General features: G+C 37.7%; 2 protein-coding genes and 1 long non-coding RNA gene across 4 annotated transcripts; 2 read left to right on the forward strand and 1 right to left on the reverse strand.

The window, feature by feature from the left end:
- Positions 1-1297: 1297 nt before the first annotated feature.
- LOC103996546 (mitogen-activated protein kinase kinase 1) lies at positions 1298-19258 on the forward strand. The gene is made up of 8 exons (XM_065123876.1): positions 1298-2447; positions 2695-2782; positions 3957-4085; positions 7578-7802; positions 7898-8080; positions 8219-8439; positions 18619-18664; positions 18740-19258. The coding sequence occupies exons 1-8, from the start codon at positions 2374-2376 to the stop codon at positions 18830-18832; spliced, it is 1059 nt and encodes a 352-aa protein (XP_064979948.1). The 5' UTR covers positions 1298-2373; the 3' UTR covers positions 18833-19258.
- Positions 19259-21205: 1947 nt separating this feature from the next.
- Positions 21206-25433, reverse strand: LOC135622232 (uncharacterized). 2 transcript variants are annotated; one of them, XR_010491015.1, is made up of 4 exons: positions 23732-25433; positions 22752-23280; positions 21786-22110; positions 21206-21690 (listed from the first exon to the last, which is right to left on the reverse strand). It is a non-coding gene; the product is annotated as an uncharacterized LOC135622232 (long non-coding RNA). The 2 variants fall into 2 exon arrangements; XR_010491014.1 differs by having other exon boundaries at positions 22752-25433.
- Positions 21461-22342, forward strand: LOC135622231 (protein OXIDATIVE STRESS 3-like). Its single transcript, XM_065123877.1, has 2 exons — positions 21461-21672; positions 21824-22342. The coding sequence occupies exons 1-2, from the start codon at positions 21461-21463 to the stop codon at positions 22137-22139; spliced, it is 528 nt and encodes a 175-aa protein (XP_064979949.1). The 3' UTR covers positions 22140-22342.
- Positions 25434-25736: the final 303 nt, after the last annotated feature.

Here is a 25736-nt window from a genome sequence, read left to right on the forward strand (position 1 = left end):
TTTTTTTATAAAAATATATATTTTTTGAGTATTTTTTAATATTTTTATTTTATTTTTTCAAACAGTATCTTTAATTTAAAAAATATTTTAATTATCACTCAAATAATTTGTTACAATATTCTTGACCTATTATAATATTTTGATTACCAAATAAAATATTATAAAATCTACATAAAAATAATATAAATGAGTCAAATAAAATCAAAATATACTAAAAATCATTTGATATGTTATATAATAATTTAAAATATATATTTATATTTTTTTTTTGAAAAAATAAGATTAGTTAAACTATAAAATTACGAGAAGAGCTATGTATATAAGAATATAAAAAATAACCAATCGAGAGAACCACTCCCCTCTAAAATAAAATGATCAACATATGTAATTAACCGATTAACAGTCTCGCTCCCTAATATATATATATATATATATATATATATATATATACTCCAACTAAGTTTCGTATTGCCCAAGAAGTAAGAATAATCTTGCATAGAATATGCACTAATATCTCCGAATCCAACTCCATAAACTCCATAAGAATCACTGTCCTAAACAGTGATCTACAAATTATATATCCGATCTATAAATTATCTTTGACAACTATCATCTCACAGCAAAGGATACCCCTCTTTTCAACAAACCTGCATTAGTATTATTTCTTAAAATCAATCATACACTTATATTATCATTATCCATAACAAGACTATCATAATTATGTTTTATTTATCCCAATTGAGCCCTATTCCAAGACACTGGCCTTTGGATTTGCCCATGCTCAGTATCATCTAAGGGATTGATCATGCCATAAGTCAAGACCAATACAACTATTCATAAAATATATCATTCATGGGAGTAAATTTATACTTACGAATAAGTTCATTTCTAATCCTCCACGACCATTATAGAGCAGTGATAATGATAGTTTCAAAAAGCAAATCAGAATCTTCCCCGTCTAGATGCCCTCGTTAATCTATTCGCCCTCATGTTAAGTAGAAAAATATATAAAATGCATACCAAGTTTCTGCTCTACTGTGAAACACGCGAAGGAACAATAAAAGAACCAATGAAAGATTGACTTAGGTTCCAATTGACGAAAATAACACAACTTAGTAATACACATAACTATTAGGACTAATCTATTACTCATAAGAAGGGCAGTGTCGAAGTTTTCAACAAAATACCCATTTCCTAGATGGCCACCTGCCCTTGCTGACTCATCCCACCCTCACACGTGCATTTACCGGCCCCGGCCCAGTCCACTGAAGTCAACGTACGGTATGCCGATGGGCCGTCAGGAATTCCGGAGTTGATCCTGGGTTTCGCTGGAAGACGTCGGCGGCAAGTTTAGCACCGCCGTTGGAAGAAGAGGAGGGTGCCGGAGGGCTAGGAGCGGTTGTAAGGCAACAGGAAAGCGGTGAGGGAGGCACTGTTGATCTTGGCAGGAAGAAGATTCGGTGATGCACAGATCTGGAACTCACAGATATGAAGAAAGCTTTTCTTGTCACGATGGCAGTGAGGGGAGTGGCAGTGATGAGTCGCTGGGGAGAACTTGCAGATCGGTGATGGTAGCGATGATGCACAGATCTGGAAGGAAGAATATTGCAGATCTGTGCTGACGTTCTGCGACAGGGAGAGGAGAGCGATCGTGCGACTTGTCGTCCGAGCGAATAGGGAGAGGAGCCACCGGGTAGATCAGCGAGGAAAAGGAATCGCTCTTGCCGGGCAGCAACAAAGAGGAAGGGCAATCGCCGGGGCAGATCAACGAAGAAGAGGAAACGTTGCCGTCGGTCGCGGGGCCAGGGGCAGATCAGCGACTTCCCTGTGTTGGGTTGTTCGGCCCATCGGCATATCATTTGTCGCTGTTTTTACCCGTTTCCCGTCACCGTCTTATGAATGGCCGAGGACGACTGACCCTTTGCGGGGCCACATATGATCCAATCTCACTCCAGGAAAAGTCTCCTTGGATCGTTTCTCTCTCTCTCTTCTTCCGCGGTCGTGGCACCACTCGCAACGTGCAGTAGAACTCTCGCGAAAAGGATTGCTAATTATTGTTATTAGTAATTATTTTACCGTTTTGTTGGCGGTTTCCGTGGTTTTGAATGCATTTTAATAATTATCTGGTCAGTCAGCCGCGGTCGCCTTTAGCAATCCCCAAACAAATATTAAATCGACGAAACAAAATAGGGAAGTCGCTGCTGCTTCCGCTGCTACTTTTCGCCTTTTCTTCGCAGCGATTTTTATAGGTTGCCTCTTCGATCACTTTTCTCATCCATTCGCTCCGCCCGCCTCCCTCCTCCCGTTTTGTGGTGGCTTGAGAGATCAGACCCCAAGAAACCCTAGTAGCTTCGGAGTCGAGAACCCTAGATCATGAAGGGCAAGAAGCAATTGAGGCAGCTCAAGCTCGACGTTACGGTGCAGGAAGCCCCGGTCGACAAGTTCCTGTAAGATCTTTGTTCTGCTATTTCTATTGTTTCAATTGTTGGAGATTATGACGTGGTGTTTCTCACTATTTTTGAGTGGTTTCTCGGTGGTGATTCGTGATTCGACTGCTAGGATTCTTCTTCTTCTTCTTCTTCTTCTTTTTTTTTTGTGGGGATTTGCTGATTGTTTTAATTGTGAGGTTCCGCCATTTCTATATTGTGTTTGTTGGTTGAATGTGAGAGAAGTGGGGGTTTTGGGGAATTGCAGGACCGCGAGTGGCACCTTCACAGATGGCGATCTGCGGCTGAATCAGAGAGGGCTCCGGTTGATCTCCGAAGAAACTCAATCTAGTCGGGTAAGCTTGAATTCTAGGTTGTTTTCGTTGCTTATACAAGTTGAGCTTGTGCAAGATACATCTGGATGCATCTCTTCTGGAGAAGAAATATGGTTTCTGTATGAATTCATAAAAGATTCCAAGAGAAAAAAAAGTGTGGTTTTAGTTATTACTTAATTTTTTTTTTAAAACTAGGAAACAGGAAGAATGCTGTCTTTAGAAATTTCTTGGACTATTAATAAGATCAGATAGGGCATAAATCAGGCTAATTATAGACGACCGTTGTACTCGGACCTTATTAGCATAGCGGTCCTTGTACTTAAAAAAATTATATTGGGATCCTTATAGTTTTGAAAATAAAATGAATAATCCCATTTGTCCTAACGCCGTCAGCTGCATTGATGGAAAATACAACACATGACACCACATGCTAAATCAGTGCGAAAGTGATGGACAAAAAAATAATTTCAATATCCTTTTCGTGATTTTATCGACAAAAATATAATTTCAACATCTAACGTGCTGGAAACGGAAGGGATGTTGAAATTATCTTTTTTGTCCATCACTTTCGTATTGATCTAGCATGTGATATCACGTGTTATGTTTTCTATCAATGCAACAGACGATATTAGTGCAAATGAGGTTATTTATTTCACTTTTAGAACCCTGAAGTGTAAGAACTATAGAGATCCCAATATAAATTTTGGAGAAGTGGGCGGGTCTGAATTTATTTCAGCCGTATCCAATAATGCCGATGGGCCATATCATTTGTTAGAACTATAGAGATCCCAATATAAATTTTTTAAGTATAAAAACCACGATACTAGCAGGGTCCAAGTACAGGGTAATATGTAATTTGGCTGCATAAATCACTTCGGGAATTTATCAAAGAATAAGCACAAGATAGAAGTTAAGATTATAATAGTCTTATGTGGTTATTGTATATGCTACTTTTGAACTGTTGCTAACTTTGAACCAAAAATAGTTGGTGTCTACAGGCACCATATATAGGAAAGCAGCAAAGAAGCATACTGTGGTTCTCTATAAACAGTCAAATATTATCTGTTTATTTTACTGTAGAGTTTTGTTAATGTTATATTACAACAATAGTTATCTGTTTCATACTCATCCACTTTCTGTACTTGTATGAATTTTTTATTTTTGTTTTGAGTAAGTTGTACATGACAATGTGCAGCCACCAGATTCTGAAGACCTGGAGTTCTCGAGGGAAGACCTTGAGGTCATTAAAGTTATTGGAAAGGGAAGTGGAGGTATTGTTCAACTTGTGCGGCACAAGTGGCATGGAACATTTTATGCCCTAAAGGTACGTAGTTGGTAGTGGTAGTTTATTTTTAATAGATCTGCATCATCATCGTCCAACTTTTTCCCATCAATAACATTAGTCATAAAGAAAAACTTAAATCAATCTGGCTTTATGAAAGATATGCAAAATTTTAACTCAATATCAGTTCTTCTAAGATTCTAGATAGTTTCTAAATAAAACTAATTTATGAGACATGATGAATTGGTAATGCTTAAAAAGGCAATTTGGTATTTGGAAAACCAGAATTGTTATAGTTGCAGTTTAAGCTCATGTAGGCACAACTTAACTCTCTAAAATTCTATTAAAAATGGAAAATAGCCTATAAAGGGTGGAAATGGAGATTCTTGTTCTATGTCAAATTGATCATCCCAATTGCTCAAACGACCCAATCAACCAATTAAATGAGAATTCTTTTGTTGATATAAGTGAAGCAAGGTTATGTTTGATATGTTTATTTAAGAAGGCTTAGATGAAATTTCTATTTTCTACATATTCTTTTTGAAAGTTATATTGATATGTGATACGAGTGTGATTGAGGTGTCACTTGTGCAAGAATTGTCGGAGCCTCTAATGGGTTTCCTACAACTGTAGATTCATGCTAAGGGTCCATTTCTTTTCATTTTGACGACCAATGAATTTACTAGTCAGTTATACTGATTGTTGGGAGTTCAGTAGGGATACATTATAAGCTTGAGTTATGGAGACATTTTTGAAACTAAGGACTTTTAGAGTAAGTAGAACTAAGATCTGAATTGTGACTTCATGCTAGGAGAAGAATAGTTAAGATGACAAGTGAAGAATAGTTACTTTTATTCAGTAGGATAGAAAGACATCATTCATAAACTGAAGAGGGGCATCATGAGAAATGTGTGATCATTGTTGCCTACAAGATCGAAAGATGTTTTTGTAGAACTGTGTAAGGCTAGCATGCTCTATGGTCTGGAATGCTGGGCAAATAGAAAAAAGAACATGTACATAAAGTCAGCTTTGCTAAGATGAGGATACTTAGGTCAATATTTGGGGTTATTAAAATCGGAATAAATTTTTTTACATTTAACAATAAATGTGGTTTTCACAAAGGATAAAGTAAGGAAGAATATTTAATACGATATGAACATAATCAATGGAGAATTATAGAGGATTCAATCAAACAAGATGAAGGCTATTTAGATTAATGGTATGATTTGAAATAGTAAAAGGAGATTTCACTTAAAAAAAAAAAAAATTACTAGTGATATTGCCTTAAACAAAGCTCAATGATGAAAATTTTCTATGAGACATTCCCAAATAGTTGAGGCCAAGGTTCGCCGAACCGTACCGTACCGGCGTTTCGACGCTGGCTCGGTACGGTACGGTACGGCGTACCGAGCGGTATACCGAGGTGTACCGCTCGGTACACCTGATTTCACCGATTTATCCCTCCGAAAATACCTGAAAATTAAAAAAAAAGTTAGGATAGAGTTTTCAAGTTACAAATAAATATAGTAATAGTATAAGTTTAGCAAAATCAATGTAAATTTGGTAAAAATAGCATCACATATCTTTTTCGGGCTTTGAGGTAGTCTTGTTCGAGGTTCGTATTTCAGCTCGTTATAGATTGAAATATCTATAGAAAAATCAGTTGAATTGTTAGACTATTTTGTTACAATATAAACTCTAAAATTCAAATAAATTAAATAATCATATATCTAGATATACCTGATTGTTAATTCTACCACCAAAACGAACGACGGGCCTCCACGGGTGGTGGATCGGGGTCCTCGATCCGATACATATCAATATGATACGTTTGTTGGACCCAATCATGAAATTGATCCCATGACATAGCGTATTGATACACCGTATGCCATTGATGCATCAATGTGGTACTGATCGTAGATCGATCGTCATAAATTATATTTGTCCGAGGCAGCTCTTGAGGCATATATTGGTGTTGTTCTGTATCATGCTGTTGCTCAGAGAAGGATGACCAACTATCACCATACTGTTGTTGCCCATATGATTCTTCATAATACGATGGCTGTGAATACGATGAGTCTCTTTCTGTGTCTATATCATGTATGCTCTGTCGTATTTGTTCATATTCATCCACTGCCTTCCCCTTCCCCTTCTTCTTTCCCTTCCGCGCATAAACTTAACCAGTACCTTGTCGAGTTCCATGATCTGAATCTTGAGTGGCATATGTAAAATATTGCTCCTCAGTCCATTCACCACCCTCAAGTTGTGCAGATGAGACCAACGACTGCCCGGTATCACCGCCATCATCTGTTGAGGCACTGCTGTCCGTGTTGTTGTCATGTCTCTGGACCGAACGAGAAAGAGAATGTGATTGTGAAAGTGTCTCGTCGCCCGACTCGATTCTTTCCAATGATGCAACTGATGCTATTGCCTTCCCCTTTGCCTTTGCACGTTGGGCGGACGAGTGTGACTGTTGGGTATCGGTAGTTCCTCGAGCAGTTTGACTCATACCTCTTGATTAGAAAGTTCTTCCTCTTAATCTTCCCAAATTTACCTTGATTGAATTCACAAATCATTGTTTTATAGAGTTTATGAGAGAAAAGAAATGTTTGAAAGAGAGTTTAAGAGTGTATAATGAAATAGGGGAGAGAAGATTAGTTTAAATAGGAGGAGAAATGGCTCCAACGGTCAAATTGACCGTTGGAGCACTGTAGCACTGCTACAGTGTGGTAACGGTCGATTTCTAAATCGACCGTTACCGAGTGGTATCGGGCGGTAACGGTCGAAATCGACCGTTACCGAATGGTACCGGGCGGTAACGGTCGAAATTTCGACCGTTACCGCCCGATACAGGCTTTTTTTGGTGTACCGCCCGGTAGAGGGCGGTCCGCGTACCGGTCGCCTCTCGGACCGGTACGTACCGCCCGTACCGGGCGGTACGCATCGGTATGGCGAACCTTGGTTGAGGCATTGTGACTTGTTATTTTATGTTTTTGAATTTTGTTTCACTTGACAACATAAAGTGGCAAAGATTAGTGGTGATAAAGGGGATGTTAAGATTTGGTTCAGTTGCTCTTCTTTCTATTGTCTTTTCCCCTTACAAGTTACAATCATCTTTTATTTTGTCCAAAAATCTTGATGACTTTGATATTATGTATTCTGGAACTTATTTTTATGTACTGAGGAGCAATAACATACAATTTTATGTTAATTTAACACAGACACCATTTGCATCTGCTTAGTTTATGTTCCATTGCAACTTGCTGTTTTTGTTCTATCCTTTCTGTCAAAATTCATAGCCAAATACTTTAGCAACAGCCTTATATGTTACATCTCTCTTATACAGATAATCTTTTACTTTTAGTTAGAGATATCCGTTTACCACTATTAGGATCATGGAATTTGCTATCTGCTATTTGCCTCAATTCTTCTTGCACAGAAATTCAGTATCTAACTAAGGCTTTGTATATTTTTTCCTTGTTGAGTTGACATCTGTAGAAGCTGAGAGAAGGACAACAATTGTTTTTTTTACAGGGAATTCAGATGTGTATTCAGGAGACAGTTCGTAAACAAATTGTGCAAGAACTTAAAATAAATAAAGCCTCACAGTGCTCACACGTTGTTGTTTGTTACCATTCTTTCTACCACAATGGTGTTATTTCTCTGGTGCTTGAGTACATGGATCGTGGATCACTTGCAGATATTATAAAGCAAGTCAAAACAATTCTTGAGCCATATCTAGCAGTTGTCTGCATGCAGGCATGAATAACTACTAGATCATCAATTTGGATTATCAAATGTAGGTAAGGCCTTGTTGGACATTCATCAATGACATTGTTTTTATGCATGTTTAGGTTCTGAAGGGTTTAGTATATCTACACCATGAAAGGCATGTAATTCATAGAGATATAAAGCCATCAAACTTGTTGGTAAATCACAAAGGCGAAGTAAAGATAACTGATTTTGGAGTAAGTGCGGTGCTTGCCAGCTCCATGGGCCAGCGAGATACGTTTGTTGGCACCTATAATTATATGGCGGTATGTTGAACTTCTATCCTTATATATGTGATCACCATGCATTTGGCTATTTTACTTTTCTAGAATCTTTCTAGATGTGTTTGATACATTCTGAACCTTGAGGCACCAAGTAAATTGATAATTTGTTTGCATTCCTAGCCTGAACGAATCAGTGGAAGTTCATATGACTATAAAAGTGATATTTGGAGTTTGGGCTTGGTAATACTCGAGTGTGCAATTGGCCATTTTCCTTATACATCAACAGAACAGGAAGAAAGTTTGAGCTTTTATGAACTTCTAGAGGCTATTGTGGATCAACCACCACCTTTTGCTCCACCAGATCAATTCTCCCCAGAGTTCTGTTCATTCATATCAGCTAGGTGTGCCCTAAACACTCTTGTGGAATTTTTTGGTATTTTCTGTAATATATCTTAGTCAAATAGGTGTGTGTGCTCTCTCTTTTTATGTGTAAGGTAGCACAGGATACATTTATTCTTCTTATGAAAAAGTCATTTTCTCTTCCTAGATATGTTGTTGTCATATGAAACTTAATGCCTTTGTGCTTCACTTTCTTATTTTCGTTGGCTTTGTTCGTCTCTGTTTGTTTAACTTTAACCATTGACTTTCCTTTTACAAATGCTGATAGCTCTTATTTGAATATTCTTTCTTATTTGTTTCTGAATGTCTTATTGTTGTCAGTTATTCTGCATAATAAGATGAAAATGAAAATAACCCTGTTATATCGTTGTTCATGATTAAAGCACTCTGAAACCACATAGGTAATGGTTTTAAGTAGTGAGTCTCAAACAAGTTCATTTTACATGCACCAGGCAGGTTAATTTATCTGCTGTCTGCCTACTGAAAAATTAACTAAATTTCTAATATACCTTATCTTTTGAATTCTGTTCTTATGCATATTATGAGGTGATAAATAGACAAAAATCAATCTGATCTTTGATCAATTTGCTTTCTTTTGGCATTGACAACGATCGATGTTCCTGTGATATTTTTTTTTTTATAGGCTTCAAGAGATCCAAGGAAATGTTACCTTTCTTTAAACAACATTACAAGCTAAGGGTGGTGATCAAGCATATTGCTCATATAATGATCTACTGTTGGTTTCAGTTGCTCATCTGGTTGTCCATTTACCATCTCTCCATGATCTTTGATCGTTTCAGCTCCAACTGATGTCGCTCATGATAATAGTATTATTTTGGTCCATACTGTTTCTCCCGACTGTTGGACCATGAACTTCAGCAAATTGTTGAATAGCGATCATCATCTTGAATTATAGGCTGATTTCTTCAGCATACTTATCATTCTTTTTAGCCTATATGTAGAAAGGAATACTCTATGGATTCATTTGATTAAGAGAGTATTAAAGAATTTGTAGGGTTACAAATTTGACAAATAAAGAAACTTAATCTTGCAAAATCAGGAAACTAATCTCCTGAAAAAATTGGAAACTAATATTTACAGAATAAGATAATCTCCTTGGAATCAAGAAATATCTTCTTCAAAATTGGGAAAGTAATTTCCTCACAAAAGAGGAAATATTCTCCACAAATCAAAATCTTCACAAATGAACACTCCCCCTCAAGCTGGCGAGTCAATAATTTTCATTCTCAGGTTGCTAGTAATATCTTGAAATGAACAACTTAGAAGGCCTTTAGTCAGGATATCAGCAAGTTGTCTATTTGTGGATACATAGGAAATATAGATCAATCTGTTATCTAACTTTTCTTTAATAAAATGTTGATCCACTTCAATATGTTTTGTTCATTCATGTTGAATTGGATTATATGCAATGCTGATAGTTGACTTATTATCACAATATAATTTCATATTTCCTTCCCATCTTACTTCGAAACCATCAAGGATTATTTTGAACTCAATAACTCACAAATACCATGTGCCATGGATCTGAATTCTGCCTCTGCACTAGATTGAGCAACTACTGGCTGCTTCTTGCATCTCCATGTCACCAAGTTTCCTCCTAAGATGGTAAGATAGCCAGATGTTGAACTTTGATCAACTACTGCTCCAGCCCAAGCTGCATTGATGAAGGCTTCTACACTCGACTTCCCATTTCTTTTAAATAAGATGCCTTTTCCTGGAGTGGACTACAAGAATTTTATGAACAACCTCCAAATGAACCTCTTTAGGAGAATGCATGAATTGACTTATTATACAAACTACATAGGTAATATCAGGTCTTATATGAGATAAATAGATGTGCTTCCCAATAAGTCATTGAAATCTCCTATTGCAGACACTATTATTTATAAATCCTTCATAAAATCCTGGAGGTGTATCCATATAGACTTGTTCCTCGAGATCACCATGTAAGAAAGCATTTTTAACATCAAAATGCTGCATAGGCCAATCAAGATTAGCTGCTAAAGATAGTAATATACATATGACATTCATTTTTGCAACTGGAGCAAAGGTTTTTTAATTATCTATCCGGTATGTTTGGGTATAGCCTTTGGTAACAAGACTAGCCTCATACCTTTCCAAAGTACCATCAACTTTATATCTTACAGTGAATATCCACTTATATCCAACCGGTTTCTTTCCTTTAGGAAGTTCAATGATTTCCCATGTTTTATTTTTTTCAATGCAGTCATCTTCCATCATAGCTTTTCTCTAATTTTCATCTCTAAATGCCTCTTGAGTCGCTTCTGGAATTTCAAGTGGGCATAGATGTGTAAGGAAACTCTATGTGCTGGAGACAATTTATCAAATAAGATATAATTGGAGATAGGATGTTGGGTGCATTTTCTTGTTCCCTTCCTTATGGCAATAGGTAGATTTAGGTCTTTAAACTCCGATGACTGTTTATTTTGTTTGGGTTCTATGGGCTCTGCAGTGGATAAAGATAGAGAAGCAGGACTAGAACTAGATTTAGTACCTGTTATAGGCTTGAATCCTTGGTCACGCTTGGGTTTAGGATTAGACCCTCTTCTTGAATAAACCTGCAGTGCTAATGCATTGATAACATCATTTATCTCATTCTCATTCATGGTATTAGATTTTGATATAGTTGTTGGAACTATGGAATGATCAGTAGTGTCTGATGTAGGAAGATCAAGATCAGAAAGGTCAACAGTGGTGTCTGCTGATTGAGAGCAGCGGCATCGGTGAGCAACAACAGTGGCAACAGCAAGTGGTGACAGTGGTAGCGACAGCGACAACGGAGAGAGGCAAAGCGGAGAGCAGCAACAGCGGAGAGTAGCGACAGCAGTAGCGGTAGCGGAGAGAGGCAGCGGCAACAGAAAGAAAATGTCGGCGGCAGGAGTCGGGTTAGGGTTGGGGAAGTCACGAGGGACAGCAGAGAGAGGTTGATATCGGTGTTTTAGTTGGTTTGATTGAACCAACTAACCCAAATGTGACTGAACCAAACCTAACATGCTGGTTCGATCGTCTGATTTAACCCGGGCGCTCTCCCGAAGCACCTGACGTCTGGGCTTGGGCGAGCGCCCAGGTGGCGCCTCTTTGAAGCGCGTCGCTTGGATAGTAAACGAGGTGCTCGGGCCTCGCCTTGCCTCGCCTGAGCGCCTAAGCGAGCGCCCAAGCACTTTTTGAAATCACAGAGTAGCAGTTAAAACCGCTTCTCCCGAATACATCTTAGGCATCCTTTTTTGAAACAATAATGCATGTGTTACCTCAAGAAGATGATGATTCTTTCTTTCAGCAACACCATTTTATTGTGAAGTATCTATACATGATGATTGATGGATTGTTTTCTTAGATAAGAGGACAAAGCATGGTTAAAATATTCGCTCGTTCATAAAACATTTTATGAAATGTAATGAAGATGGAACCAATATTAGATTTATTTTTTAAGAGATAAAGGCATGTCACTCAAGAATAATCATCAATACAAGAAACAAACCAATGAGCTCCAGTAATATTTGGAATCCGTAAGGGACCCAAACATCAGTATAAATAAATGAAAATGGATGGGATCATTTCTTGTTATGTTTAGCCAATTGACAAACATTGCAATAAAATTCATCAAGATTCAAGCTTTGAAATAACGAAAGAAAAATGTTTATCAATAAGAAAAAAGATAGATGTCCAAGACGCATATGTTGAAGCCAAATTGAACTTATTAAATGAATTTTTTTTGAAAGATAGGATGATGGCAAATAGTTGTTGTTATTACTATTGCATGATTTAAGATAGTAGAGCCCTGATAAGACCCCTAGGGTTTTATAATAGAAGAAGAAGAGGAAGAAAGGAATAAGATCACTTCGAGGGGATCGACCTCCTAGGGTTTACCAAAGGCTGAAATGTTATTTTCTTGATGAAGAAAAGTAGTAGATGCATTCCTATTTATAGAGTTCCACTCTTGAGTCTATTAAGACTTGGACTCTTAATCAAAATAATAAATCTCAAATAAGACCCATAGTCGACTCCTACTAGAACTAGAAAAATCAAGAGATTATTACATCAGTTTAGGACTCAAAAAATAAAAAAATTTAAGGGTTCCTAACATTCCTCACCCGTTCAAAGTAGCCTTATCCTCAAGGTTGTGCAGCATCGAGCTCTGGGAACTTCTCTTTCAGGGCATTGTAGGACTCCTAAGTAGCATCTTCAATTAGGAAGTTGGCCCATTACACCAATACTTCAGTCACAGGATATCTGCGGCGCATCATAACCCGTTGATCAATTAAGTAGGGTCTCCACTTCGTGATAGTGTAAGCAATGGGCCAACCTTCTGGTGTAGTAGTCATTGCAGCCTTCCGAAGAACCCTCTCCATCCAATGGATAGTGACAGTTGTGACCTTACTTCTACGTCTTCCCTTTAGGATCACTTGCTTTCCGTTAATAAAAAACTTCATGATTAGTTTAGAAAAATTCAAGGAAACACCACCTAGGGTTGATAGCCATTCAATTCCAAACACCACTTTGAAATTTTCCAAGGATAGCAAAAAAAAATCCACAAGTAATTCTTGGCCCTGCATAATCAGTTTTATCTTCGAACATTTGCTATTACAAGTTAGATTCCGTCCATCAACGACCTTTACTTTTAAATTTGTTACAACCTTCAATGTGGTAGGCCAATCAAGCAGCAAGCTTACTGTCTATAAAATTGTTAGTGCTATCAGTATCAATCAAAATAGTAACAGGATGATGTTTCAAAGTTCCTCTAACTTTCATAGTTTGCAGGTTAGAGTAATCGGTCAATGCATGCACTGTATGCGATAGGTATAACATCATCATCAATATCCATAACTTTATGGTCGGAGTCCACATTATCAGCTTCTGGTTCCTCCTCGATCGGTTCAATCATCAGAAGCTTCACTTGTTTGCATCGGTGCTCCTTTCTCCACTTTTCATCACAATGCCAGCACAAACCCTTCGCTGATCTTTCCTTGAATTCTTCTCGGGTTAGTCTTCGAGTGTTAGGGTTTCGATTGGGAATAGATGGGGTGGGAGGCTTGTTGATCAACTATATGTTGTCACTTCTATTTCGACGATTCTTCATGCTGAATTTTTCCTCAAGCAAACATGCAAATGAGACCGCAACTGTTATAGTGTGAGGTTAGCGAGTCTTGATTTCACACTGGATATCTGGATTAAGTCCTTCGATAAATGTACCCACCAGATGTCGTTTGGATTAGTCTCTGGCTTGATTTGACAGTCGTTTAAATCTGCTATGATATTCTAACATTATAGAAGTTTGACGAATTTTGGCGAATTGCCCATCAACATTCTCGTATTCAGATGGTCCAAAGCAAACAAGAAGTCCTCTCTTGAATTGCTCCCACGAGGGGACCCCGTGATAGGTTTCGTACCAATCATACCATTGGATTGTATCTCCATCTAGTTGGATCGAAGTTATTTCCACCTTAGATTCTTCTGGAGTTCTGTAAAAACAGAAAAAATTTTCTGCCCTAGAAATCCAACTGGTTGGATCCTCATCTTCCCATCTTGGAAATTCCAACTTCATGCTTGGGTAGCTTGTGTCATGTACTTGGTGCCTTTTTCCTGTGTCTCCAGATGGATTCAATGCCGGACTTGAGCTTTTATCTTGTTGAAACTTGCTGAAGTTTTTCAATAGTGTCCTTTTGAAATCGTTAAGAGTTTCTTGCAATTGATTCTAAATTCTGGCTTCCAAGGCTTCTAGTTGGGCTTTCATTGAATTGTTGATAGCTATTGTATAGGAATGCAGATTTGCAATTCTCAACTCTTGTTTCTGGTGTCGGGTTAAGGGCATCAGCACTATTCAGTGCAGCTGTTGTGACGTTGGTCGGTAGTAGCGTTGTGGGTGTGAAGGGTGGCTGCAAGGATGCCGATGAAGCCTTGGACGCCAAGAGGCTAGGAGGCTGCGATGGTGGCACGACTGGGAGCGGCGTCGCCAAGGGCTCGCCGCGGTCGCTGGGAGGCAATCGCGTGGCTGTGGCGAGACGGGACGCTGGTGACCACAAGGCTGTGACGGGCGCTGGCGATCCTGGCCTGGGGGCGACGAGGGTGGTCCGCTGGCTATCGGGGAAGAAGAAGGTTGCGGGAGCGTCGAGGGTCCCTGCGAGAACCCTAGCCTTCTGTGCGAGAGTGTTGGGAAGTCGCACCTATCGCTCGGCAGTGGCGTGTTCGGGGGTTACGGCGGAACGTCGAGCCGATGGAGATCGACGATCAGCATGGGGATTGTAGATCAGCGGCTGGAAGGAGATGCTGACAGCGTCGTCTTCGACGAAGGCGCGATTGAGGAGAGAGATGGCAGCGGAGTTGGTGCTGAAGGAGAGGAACAGGGAAGAGCAGTGGGCACTAGTTGAGGGCGGCTACGACGGGAGATGAGATGTGGGGAGTTACAACGGGAATGTCGAGGATCCCTGCTCTGATATCATATGATAAGATTCCTAGGGTTTTATCATAGAAGAGGAAGAAAGGGATCGACCTCCTAGGGTTTGCCAAAGGCTGAAATGTTATTTTCTTGATATAGAAAAGAAGCAGATACATCCATATTTTATACAGTTCCACTCCTGAATCCATTAAGACTTGGACTTCTAATCAAAATAATAAATCTCAAATAAGACCCCTAACCGACTCTTACTGGAACTAGAAAACTCAATAGAACATTACATCAGTTTAGGACTTAGAAACTCAGAAATTGAAGGGTTCCTAACAAGCCCTTCCTTTTCTGTAGCATGACCAATCGTCCTCCCCATAACTTGATCCTGAAAAATACAATGGGATGGAAAGAAAGTTATGTTGTATTTTAAATCTCTAGTAATTTGATGAATTGACAAACTGCTTACTAAAAGATAAGGCACATGCATTACAAACTTTAAGGAAATGGAGGGTGTTAGTGTAATTGTGCTTTGGCCTGCCACAGTGGCTAAACTACCATTAGCAACTTTAATTTTTTGATTTCCAGGACATGGGCTAAGGGATAGAAAGTGGTAAGATGACTTGGTCATATGGTCAGTGGCTCCTGAATCAATTACCTAAGATATATTCCAATAGTCTTTAGTGTCATTTAAAGCATAAGAAATAGGATACTTACTGATTGAGCCAGAGAACAAGAGGCACCGGGTTTGTTTAGTGAAGTGAGGAAACTTTGAATCATTTCAGTCTCCTCTTTATTTAGTCCCTCAATCTCAGAGTTAACAGACACCGAGCTTCCATGGATTAAGGTATCCTCATATTGAGTGTAGTTTGCTTGACCTCCTCATTGTCCATCTGGTTGTTGTATTCAATTCCCACCATTCTTTCCATAGAATTGTGGTTTTTCGTGTAACGTCCAAAGTGTCTCCTTGGTATGCCTTGGTTTTTTGCAATAAGTATACCAAAGACCATCTTTGTTGCTTGGCATTTTAGATGGCTCACCTTTTTCAAGATTAATCTTAGAGGTTGTACCACCATGAGTGTTCAGATGGCTCTTAATTGTAGCAATTGCGGAACTTTCACTTGCTGGACCGTCTAACGTTATGTTCCTCCTTCCTTCCTCGGTCCTGATGATTGAGAAGACTTCATCTAGAGATGGTAGGTCATTTCCAAGTACTTGAATAAATCCTTGAGCATATTCCGCGTTCAGTCTAGCTAAACATTGAAAGTTCCTTTCTCTTTCAACAATCATTATTAACATAGCATCCTCTTCACTACACTTCATCTTAACATTTTGATAATAATCAAGTTCAAGCCACAATCCTTTCATAATATTATAGTACTCAATTACAGATGAAGTACTTTGCTTTGTGGAATGAATCTTGATTTTAATCTTCTAGTTCTGCACAACATCTTTCACTTTAGAATATGCTCGCTTCACTGTCTCCCAAATCTCCTTTGATGTAGATAGAAACATGCATGTTTTGCTGATCTCTGGTTGTATTGAGTTCCAAAGCCATGTCATGTTCATCAAATCTTCTTCATGCCAAGCAGCAAAATACACGTCATCTTTGCTTGGTATTGGTCCAATTAAGTGCCTCAACTTTCCTTTTCCTTTTAGACCAAGTAGGCTCTGATACCAAATAGTTTCGACCAAAGAAAAAGATCTTTCTGACCTTGTATCAAATAGGCTCTGATACCATATAGAAAGGAAACTCTATTGATTCATTTGATTAAGAGAGTATCAGAAAATTTATAGGGTTACAAATTTGACGAATAAAGAAACTAAATCATACAAAATCAGGAAACTAATCTCTTGAAAAAATAGGAAACTAATATTTACAGAATCAGGAAGATAATCTCCTTGGAATCAAGAAAATATCTTCTTCGAAATTGGGAAAGTAATTTCCTCACAAAAGAGGAAATAATCTCCACAAATCAACACTACCTTGTGAAGATCAGATATTACTTTTCAAGTAAAGGAATAATCCATGGTATCACCATTTTCGTGACTTGGAGTCATGTCTGATATATAATGTGTAATAAGTCATTCAGAATTTATATATGAACTCTCATAGTATAGAGGGTAGGCCTTGGTTTCTGGGTAAAGTTGCTTCCTTGTGATCCCAGTTGCCAAGATTTGTGTTCTGAAAACAGTTTCTTTTCTGTAGGAACAAGACTGAGTTATGCCAAACCCTTAAACCCTGCATTGGCGGGAGCTTTTAGCATTTTTCCACCCCTTGTAGACTCTCCTAGAGTTTGGAACCATAGTATTATTTGTTACATGTCCTAATCAAACCTGAGTCAACTTGTTCATTCAATTTTATCATTTTTCTTGTTTGGAACTGTATTGATCTCTAGGGTGTGTAACTGCACCTCAAAAGCGTTGATATTCCTTTTAATATCATCTTTTTTACCATGGTCCATAGTCTGATGTCTTTCACAGATGAGGGTAGAGACAATCAAATAGCTAGACTATAGGCTTTAAGTCGTTCGAGCCTTTGCTTGCTGGAGCTTAAAGTTTACAACTCTCTTTGAGAACATGGGTATTTTACAGTAAAGAGAATTTCCACGGTTTTCTCATTTTGGTGGTACAGAAAGGAAGTCCTCTTTGTAGATAGCTAAGAACTCATTGTGTTGTTCCATTTAGTCACATAAATATCACTAGATTTAAGTCCATGAATCTCTTTGAACAGTTCCATTTTATGTACATCAAGATTTAGAGTCTGTTGGATCCCTTTCAGACATTGCCATGGTATGTAATTACTTGTGTTGTTCTGAATTTGTCTTATGTTAAGATGTATTACAAGAGTATGATTTTGTGGAGTTTCAGATCAGAATATCTTCTGCTCTTAACTGATTTTCAGTTGTTTAGGGCATTGCTTGTGGGCAAACACTATTAATCTGAGGTTGGCTTTGGAAATAATTGCATGTAGATAAATTGAAAAATTGGAGAGACTACATAACTTTTATATTTGATAATTGTTAGATATTGGAGACACATTGACTAAGTGAAACTACGGACAATGATGGACCTATTCAGACCAGTTTACAGACAACCGATCTAATTTAGAAAAATAGTGATCCAGGCTTGGTCCAGCCCGAATTATCCTGTTGACATTCTGTACAAGGCTGGTGAGGCTCATTCTTTTTTATAATAATCGTGATCAAAGCCTGAACCGATCTATTTCTCATGTGGTGGTTAATTTGAGTTTTAGACATGAAAACTGCAATTTAAGTGATAGAGCTAGGTATAACTAAAAGTTCAACTAATTATTTTATGCAATTATTACGTATGTCAATTTTTTTCCCCATAAATTGAAAGCTCTTTGGAGTTATTACCTTAATTACCATTTACCAAAACATCTGAATGTTCCATAGTTTAGATTGTGCAGTTCCCAATATAACCCACTTTGAATTGAATAGACCAAAATGCCGTGGCCAATTACTGTGTAGGCAAAGGCATCCTGGTTCAAGATCTTTACTTTATGAAAAGAACTCCTTTGGTTTTTTTCGCTTTCTTTTTAACTTCTGGCTTTCGGTGACAATATGTTTTACATACTTGCCAGATATTTATGTTGAATTGTATGCTCAAGTTGTCTACTTTGCTTAATTCTCTTCCTATTGTAATTTCAAAATTCATAATTTGTTCTAACATCTAAAATTTTCCCTTTGAATTGAACAAAAACAATTTAATCATGAAGTTCCCTGATCGTTTGCAGCATACAGAAGGATCCTAAACAGCGGTTGTCATCATTGGAGCTTCTGGTTAGTGGTTTTGTGTTTTCTTTTCTATAGTACTCTAATTACTGAAATATTAATGTGTTCTTGCTGAACTTTCAGTCTCATCCATTCATCAAAAAATTTGAGGACAAGGATATTGATCTGGCGATCCTTGTTGGCAGCTTAGATCCTCCTGTAAATTTATCCGAGTGATGTTTGGTTCTGTTATGATTCCTGCTGTATCCGTACAATCACAATTTGGGTTCGAGGTCTTGCAACCCGAGTCTGGGGCCTTGCAGCTAATTGACTTTCCTGCTTTAATCATGGTATAATTTGGCTGGCTGAGTTGCACATGAAGAATATATGTGAGTTGCCACTTGTGTACCTTCCGCTTTGAAGGTGCTATCTAAACCCATGCTAGGTATCTGAATCGTACCCAGTACCATTGAGACTCGAGATTCATTGCCGATCCATAAATTTGAATTTTCTGGTCCATGGCTGATGAGTTGTGCAAGAGGCCAATGGATCTTGTCATGCAGAGATGAAACTTTCATTTAGCAGCTGTTTTCTTATTTATCCTGGGTAATGTACTAGACTTATACCGTTGAGAACTCAGTGGAACAAACTCATTGACATTTACTCTGAGAATCATTCTTGATCTTATGCATATGGCTTCAATATATAGAATATAAATGTATATTATATGTTAATCTATGATCAGATTACTGAATAGATTGTCAAAATGAAATTGGCTACATATGTCTTGGTGTTTTCTTTTCACTTGGGCATTTTTTTTATGTTCCTTTAGTGGAACTTTGTTTCTCTCAGATGGAATTTATCTGCATGCTATATTTGTTTTCCTTAGCGAACATGTAAGATGATGCCATTTCTGATGACACAATCTGCCCCATTATTTAGAAGATTATTAACCGATGTATCTTTTAAAAGTGCCAACAAACAGATTTAAATATAAAATAGATATGATATGCTCTTACGATCTAGGATATTTAATTTTAAAATATGATTTTAATATCAATTGTAATTGTAAGCATAAAATTATTATTATGTTATTATGTGAAAAATTTTAATGCTAGAGATTAAAATCAAATAGATCCAATATTATGATTATGTATTTTATTTAGAAAATTTTTATACTACTATTCATATTTGAAAGGTTGATTTGCAAAGAGAACTATGTTTGCCTTTTTATTTTTTTCTGGGATTAAGGAGAGATAAGACTAATTTTTTCTATCCTTTATAAGACTAATTTAAGCGATGGAATTAGAATAGGGATTAAAGAGAGATAAGAGAAGACTTATAATTTCTTCACATATAACTTAAAATCACATAATCTTATCATAATTGATTTTTTTGATTGGCCAATAATTATAATTAAAATTGATATATCTTATCATAGGATCACATAAGATAATAAATTTATCTCAAATCGATTAATATGTTAGACCTAAAAAATTTAAAATTAACTAATATAAAAATAATTAATTTAAATATAATAATAAAATATTTTAAAAATATAACCCGAATATGTAATCACTTCCTAATATGAGATGGTGTTATGGCCAAAGTTATCCTTTTTGTGTGCATATTTTTCAACTACGAATAGTAAAATGGTAAATTTAATATAATATATCTTAAAGAAAAAAAATCTAAATGATTATACAATTAAATCAATCATCAAATAAAAAAATTAAAATGTCCAATCAGCTGTTAATCAACAGGTAAAACATTTAATCAATCCAAATTTAAAATAAATGAGTCTTTTTCTTCTACGTATTTCTAACACCGGATACATGCCACGAGGTGAACCTTGGGTTGCTCGTTGGATGGACTCAAACTTAGCTTAATTTCATTCGCTATGGACGTGAACATGGTAGACCGATTTCAACCAAGGATCCAACTCCTACTAACCCACCCTAGCTGGTAGACACAAAAGAAAAGAGGCTGACATACTTGAGTTGAGCTTTGGTGACTTCCAGTTAGTTTGCACAAGGAAAAAGACTGGTAGCTCGAGGAAGGAGACCATGGAATTTGTCTTCCACAGCGCACACTTGTTGACAACCTATTCTGTGGGACAAATTGCTCTCTTTGGGCCCCCTCTCCCGTCAATCTGACCTTCCTCTGATTCCACTAATTAAGGTTGAAGATGGATGAAGAATCAACTGCCAAATTGGACAGCTGACTTATCTCAGGGGGACATGCCCACTAAAGTTGTCCTTGGAAAATTGATGCCTGACATCATGCCTGACATCAATCCATGGCAATTGGCAGGACAAAGGCTGGGTAAAGTGGGAAAGAGAGAGAGAGAGAGAGAGAGAGAGAGGCATACAAGAAAGGATATGGATGAATCCTACGGCAAAGAACTTATCCATTACAACCCAAATAAGAGAGAGATAATGAGGAATCCTTGAAACCAGGAGTGACAATGGCAAAAGGGGCACCACACCTTAACCACCACCTCAATGTAACCCTGGTGAATGAAGTAAACTCATCATGTGACCTGGCGATGTCTTCACAAATTGACCAGTTTTTGAGTCTTACCTAATGAGCTGCACAAGGGAAACGAACTAGAAAAAGGCCATGGATTCCATCCACATACTTGATAGTAACAAGGTACTGTGGTCACAATTCAGAATAACCACAAACACACAGAATTTCCCTGGGAGCATTAAAGCCTTGAGCTATATATTGTGGTATACCAGTGATTGGACTCAGATGACATTGTTAAGAGAGAGAAATAAACCAGAAAGAAAGCGTCTACATCCTTCAAACCATTTCAGAAGTTCTTCCATAACCAGCAAAAAGCCATCTCTAAGTTTGTACATGGGTGAAGGTCTCAAGCAAAGCTATGATGAAGAGCTATTCAATTCTGACTCCTTTCCGAGTAACTCTGATGACAGCGACGACAATGATGACTCCACAGAAGGAGCAGCTTCTTCCTCACCATCAGCCGAGTCATCCTGGCTGCCACCAAAGATGAATTCAAATGGACCTCTATATGAACTATCTTCACTCATGGAGCAGCTACCCATCAAGTGAGTATCTGAAAGAGTCTGTCCATAAACTGATAAGTTTCAAGGATCTGAAAGTTACATAGAACTGGCCACTAAAGCTCAGACCACACAGCATTCACAAGAATAAGTCTTACCTTCTGCTTCATCTCAACAAGTTTTGATGAAATTGCAGGAGAGGGCTGTCCAAGTACTATCAAGGCAAATCACAGTCCTACACATCACTGTCTGTGGTTAGCAGCATCGAGGATCTGCCAAAGAAGGAGACTCCATGCAGAAGGAAGATAAAGCCGTGCAAGAGTTATGCAGCAGGAATGGATGCGAGCCAGAAGTCTGATCATGCTCCCGGGTCATGTAGCAAGACCATATCAAAGAATGCTCCCAAAATACCTTCTTCTTGTGCTTCTCTGATGTCAAAAAGCAGCAGCAGCCTTCTTGGTAGCAGCAAACCAACTCCTGTCCCTGCACAGAAAAATCCATGTCCTCGTTAAAATCCATTCATATACAGTTGATGTTCAGATGGGAGCAATTCTTGTGTCATGTTTCTATTTGTCTAGTGGTTATGAAGTTCTTTGTTTTCTATGATTTGTACAATGTTGCTATCGAATGATGAGTTCCAAAATTTTCAGACTTCGATGTTGTTTCAAATTCCATTGGAGGTGCTTGAAATAAAAATCTCTCTTATCCATTAGTATATATTGTGCAAAGGGAACTAACTGCCTACAGATTGTTGCTTATCCACAAGATCCTGCTAGCTTGGCCCTTGGCCTACAAATAGGTGGTTAACACATAATTCATTTGAGTTTGGATGCAAATGCTCAGGCTAAGAGTTCATGTTCTTGCTACCATCACCAAGAAGACTGACGTATCCACATATGAGATTTTATGCATTTAGAACAGGAGTTTATCTAATTATGCATATTACATATGTACATAAAAACAATAACAACCAAAACAAGGTTGAATTCCAACTAGTTGGGATCAACTTTATGAATCCTTTTCACCATTTAGCTCAAAGTAAGACAATACTAAACATTTCACATAAACAAACCATTATGAATTACTTTCTGGACATGAGAAAAGTTGGGACTATGGATGGATACCTTGCCTGATGCTATGGCAGAATATTTGAGATTCGCTAGAGTTTGACAAGGAGACATTATTCGATGCTTTAAAAGCAATGCCAAGGATGCTTCCATCAGCACAGATCCTGAAAGTATTCTATAATTCCCCATTTCATAAAGGCTTAAGGTGGTATCCTGCTGGCCCACTGTCATTCATAAATCTGCTTCTCTGGTTGGAGGCAGAATAGAAGAAAAAGAAAAGAAAAGAGAAGTATTTATTTCTAAATATCCTCAGCAGATAGCTAAGACACTGTTTTAAGGTCAATGCTTATTTACAGGATTCCTATGCCACCTACTACTACTGCTGAACCTCCTTTACTGCTACCACTGGGACTGAACTGTTGCCGCTGCTGCTAAATGTGATTGAAAGGAGGAGGAGAGGAAAAAGAAGGTGAAGATGCATGCATTACAACAAAACAAATCCACATCTCGGGTAAATATCATTCACAGGATCATTTTTTTCAAGACTCTTATCATCAATGGCATCTTTAAAAAAAGTCAAGTGAACCTGTAGGAAGCACCAAAAAAATTCATGAGAACACAAGCAAATAAATGATAAATCACAGAATCATTGAAGCAAATTCACGATCCTTCATCTTCATGAAAGTAAGGAGATCACCAAATATTTCCAACATGATTACTGGAAAGAATTATGGTTTGAAGTCTTCACATAGTAGAATAGTCTCAAACCAACTAGCAAAAATCTCAAAGCTTAAGCATGGTAATTCGCATTTACATGAAGCATGTAATACATATCAGTAGAACGACTTAAAGCTATAAAGATAATGTAGTGGCCACAATCAGGAAACAAAACTGAGATCACCAATTTACTATTGTATTCTGGGCTGGCACAACCAAAACTACATATTCCAATGTCAAAGCAACTCCTCAAATAGATATTAGAGAATAAGTACTTTTAAGATAAAAAGGACTGTACCAAAATCACATCATAGAGATACCTTTTCAAAATAAAGAATGTGTTTTCTATCAAATTGCACTCCACTGAAACAGCTGTAGTCCACTAAATATGTCTTCCAAAATAAATATAGGGCAATCACATCTATCAAATTGCCAAACTATTCATATTAGCATTTTTCAACTTTGCATTGTAGCTCATAAGTGCAATAGAAAGTAACATGCTATATTGCCTGTTTGTGGTTGAGAAAAATAATAAAAGAACAGGATTGGTCATGATGAGATGAAATGCAAGAACACATCAGATGGTGGTAGAGTCTAGGCAGAAAGCACCAATGCTACAGGTTATCATTGAAAGCAACCTGGTGTTTTTATTGTGGATTCTTGCTGGAATATTTACATGCTGCAAGACATTTGCCAAGTATTGCTATGACCTGCCCAAGTTGAAAAGATCCAAGGTAAATTATTTATGAATATGATGACATCCACAAAGTGTATAAAATTTCCTGCAATTACATTTCACAGGTTTAGGTTTGCTTCCATTCTAGTAATATCACTTGCCAGCTTCTATTACTCATTAGAAATTAAATAATTCACCTAGATGCCATAAATATAGATAGTAGTCGTGTGCCAACCAGTATATCAAGATGTTTGAAATATTTTTCTGTTTAAACCTTAACCCTACTCTTCTGACATGTTAGAAGTGACAATGATCATTAATCAGCTTCATGATCTGCATTTATTACTACACTTCCCCTATTCACTCTGGCTAATTCGTGTACTTTCTTGGCCCCCCTTCTCCCTCGTAACACAATAAATGAAAATATTACAATAATATCCAAACCTTTGCATTGCCAATATGCATCAGCAATCTTATGACAATATAATTTCCCTTGACCCGTCAAGACTATAGCTTAAAAGGTTGATGGTCCATTCCATTCTTCTACTTACCAAGACTTCAGCCAACAATAATACAGTGGCAGGATTGATAAGAAACAAAATAAAGTTACCAGCTATATTTATTCCTCAAACAGTCATTTATTTTTGAAATCAGGAATTTTGTGTCCCACAAAAAATCATGCTAATTCCAACTCTCTTGTCATCCCAGATGAGATGGTATCGGTATCTCACATCCTTCACATGTGATGACATCAAGTAAATCCCCAAGTAATCCCTAACCAATTCTTGCGTTGACTCGAAATAATCCCCAAGTTGCAAAATAATAAATTTAGCAATTTTCAGCTATTCATTCATAAAGTAGATACTTTTTTTTTATGAACAAAATGAGAAATTACAGCAGAAAAAAGCAAATGTTTCGATTTACTGCCAGATAAATAGAAGGTTACGTCGACAAAAGACTGGTCAAAGTGAAATCACAGTTCATCAAGATATCGCAAATGAGGAACAAACAAATGATGGGATTTGGGAGCGTTTTCCCTTGTTACAGAGCGCCATTTCGAGGGACATCGACAGAAGAAGCACCGGGAGGCGACGTCGGATTGTCTCCATCGCTGGGGTGTCCTTGGTGGAGTCGGTCCAAGGCTTCCTGTGCACGCTCGAGGTAGGGCTTGAAACCCACTTGGAAGGAGAGGTAGCCGAACGCTACGGCTCCCACCACCACCAGGCCCGCCCTCATCGCGTTCTGCCGTGCTCGCCCTCCCCTCCCCATCTCTGTCTCTCTCTCTCTCACAACTCGCACACTGTTGAATGATGCCGACGGTGGACGAACGAGAGAAAAGAAGTCAACTTTGCGATCGCATCTGTCAACCTCGCTCGGTTCACATCATAATATACTGTTGTATATGGGCCGGCCTACATAAACAAGCCCATATTAACCCATAATTAGGCCCATGGGTTTTCCATGGTTAACAGTAAACAGTTATCTCATTTCTAAGTAAATTAATATAATTCGATGTTTTTGTTATTTATTATTATTTTTTAAAAATAACTTAATAATTTAATATTTCAATATGGATTAATGCAACATCAACACACAAATTAACAGGACATTGTTGTTTTGGTTTTCCAGACAAAAACCTCTATTAATGC

This window comes from Musa acuminata, chromosome BXJ2-9, assembly GCF_036884655.1.
Source record: "Musa acuminata AAA Group cultivar baxijiao chromosome BXJ2-9, Cavendish_Baxijiao_AAA, whole genome shotgun sequence".
Classification (NCBI taxonomy): domain Eukaryota; kingdom Viridiplantae; phylum Streptophyta; class Magnoliopsida; order Zingiberales; family Musaceae; genus Musa; species Musa acuminata.

Bases quoted from the DNA above. Each gene is read 5' to 3' on its own strand.
- LOC103996546 (XM_065123876.1), top strand. From the start codon at position 2,374: ATGAAGGGCAAGAAGCAATTGAGGCAGCTCAAGCTCGACGTTACGGTG. The intron at 2,448-2,694 runs GTAAGATCTTTG...GGGGAATTGCAG, and splicing joins GCCCCGGTCGACAAGTTCCT to GACCGCGAGTGGCACCTTCA. The intron at 7,803-7,897 runs GCATGAATAACT...ATGCATGTTTAG, and splicing joins TAGCAGTTGTCTGCATGCAG to GTTCTGAAGGGTTTAGTATA.
- LOC135622231 (XM_065123877.1), top strand. From the start codon at position 21,461: ATGGGTGAAGGTCTCAAGCAAAGCTATGATGAAGAGCTATTCAATTCT. The intron at 21,673-21,823 runs GTGAGTATCTGA...ATGAAATTGCAG, and splicing joins ATGGAGCAGCTACCCATCAA to GAGAGGGCTGTCCAAGTACT.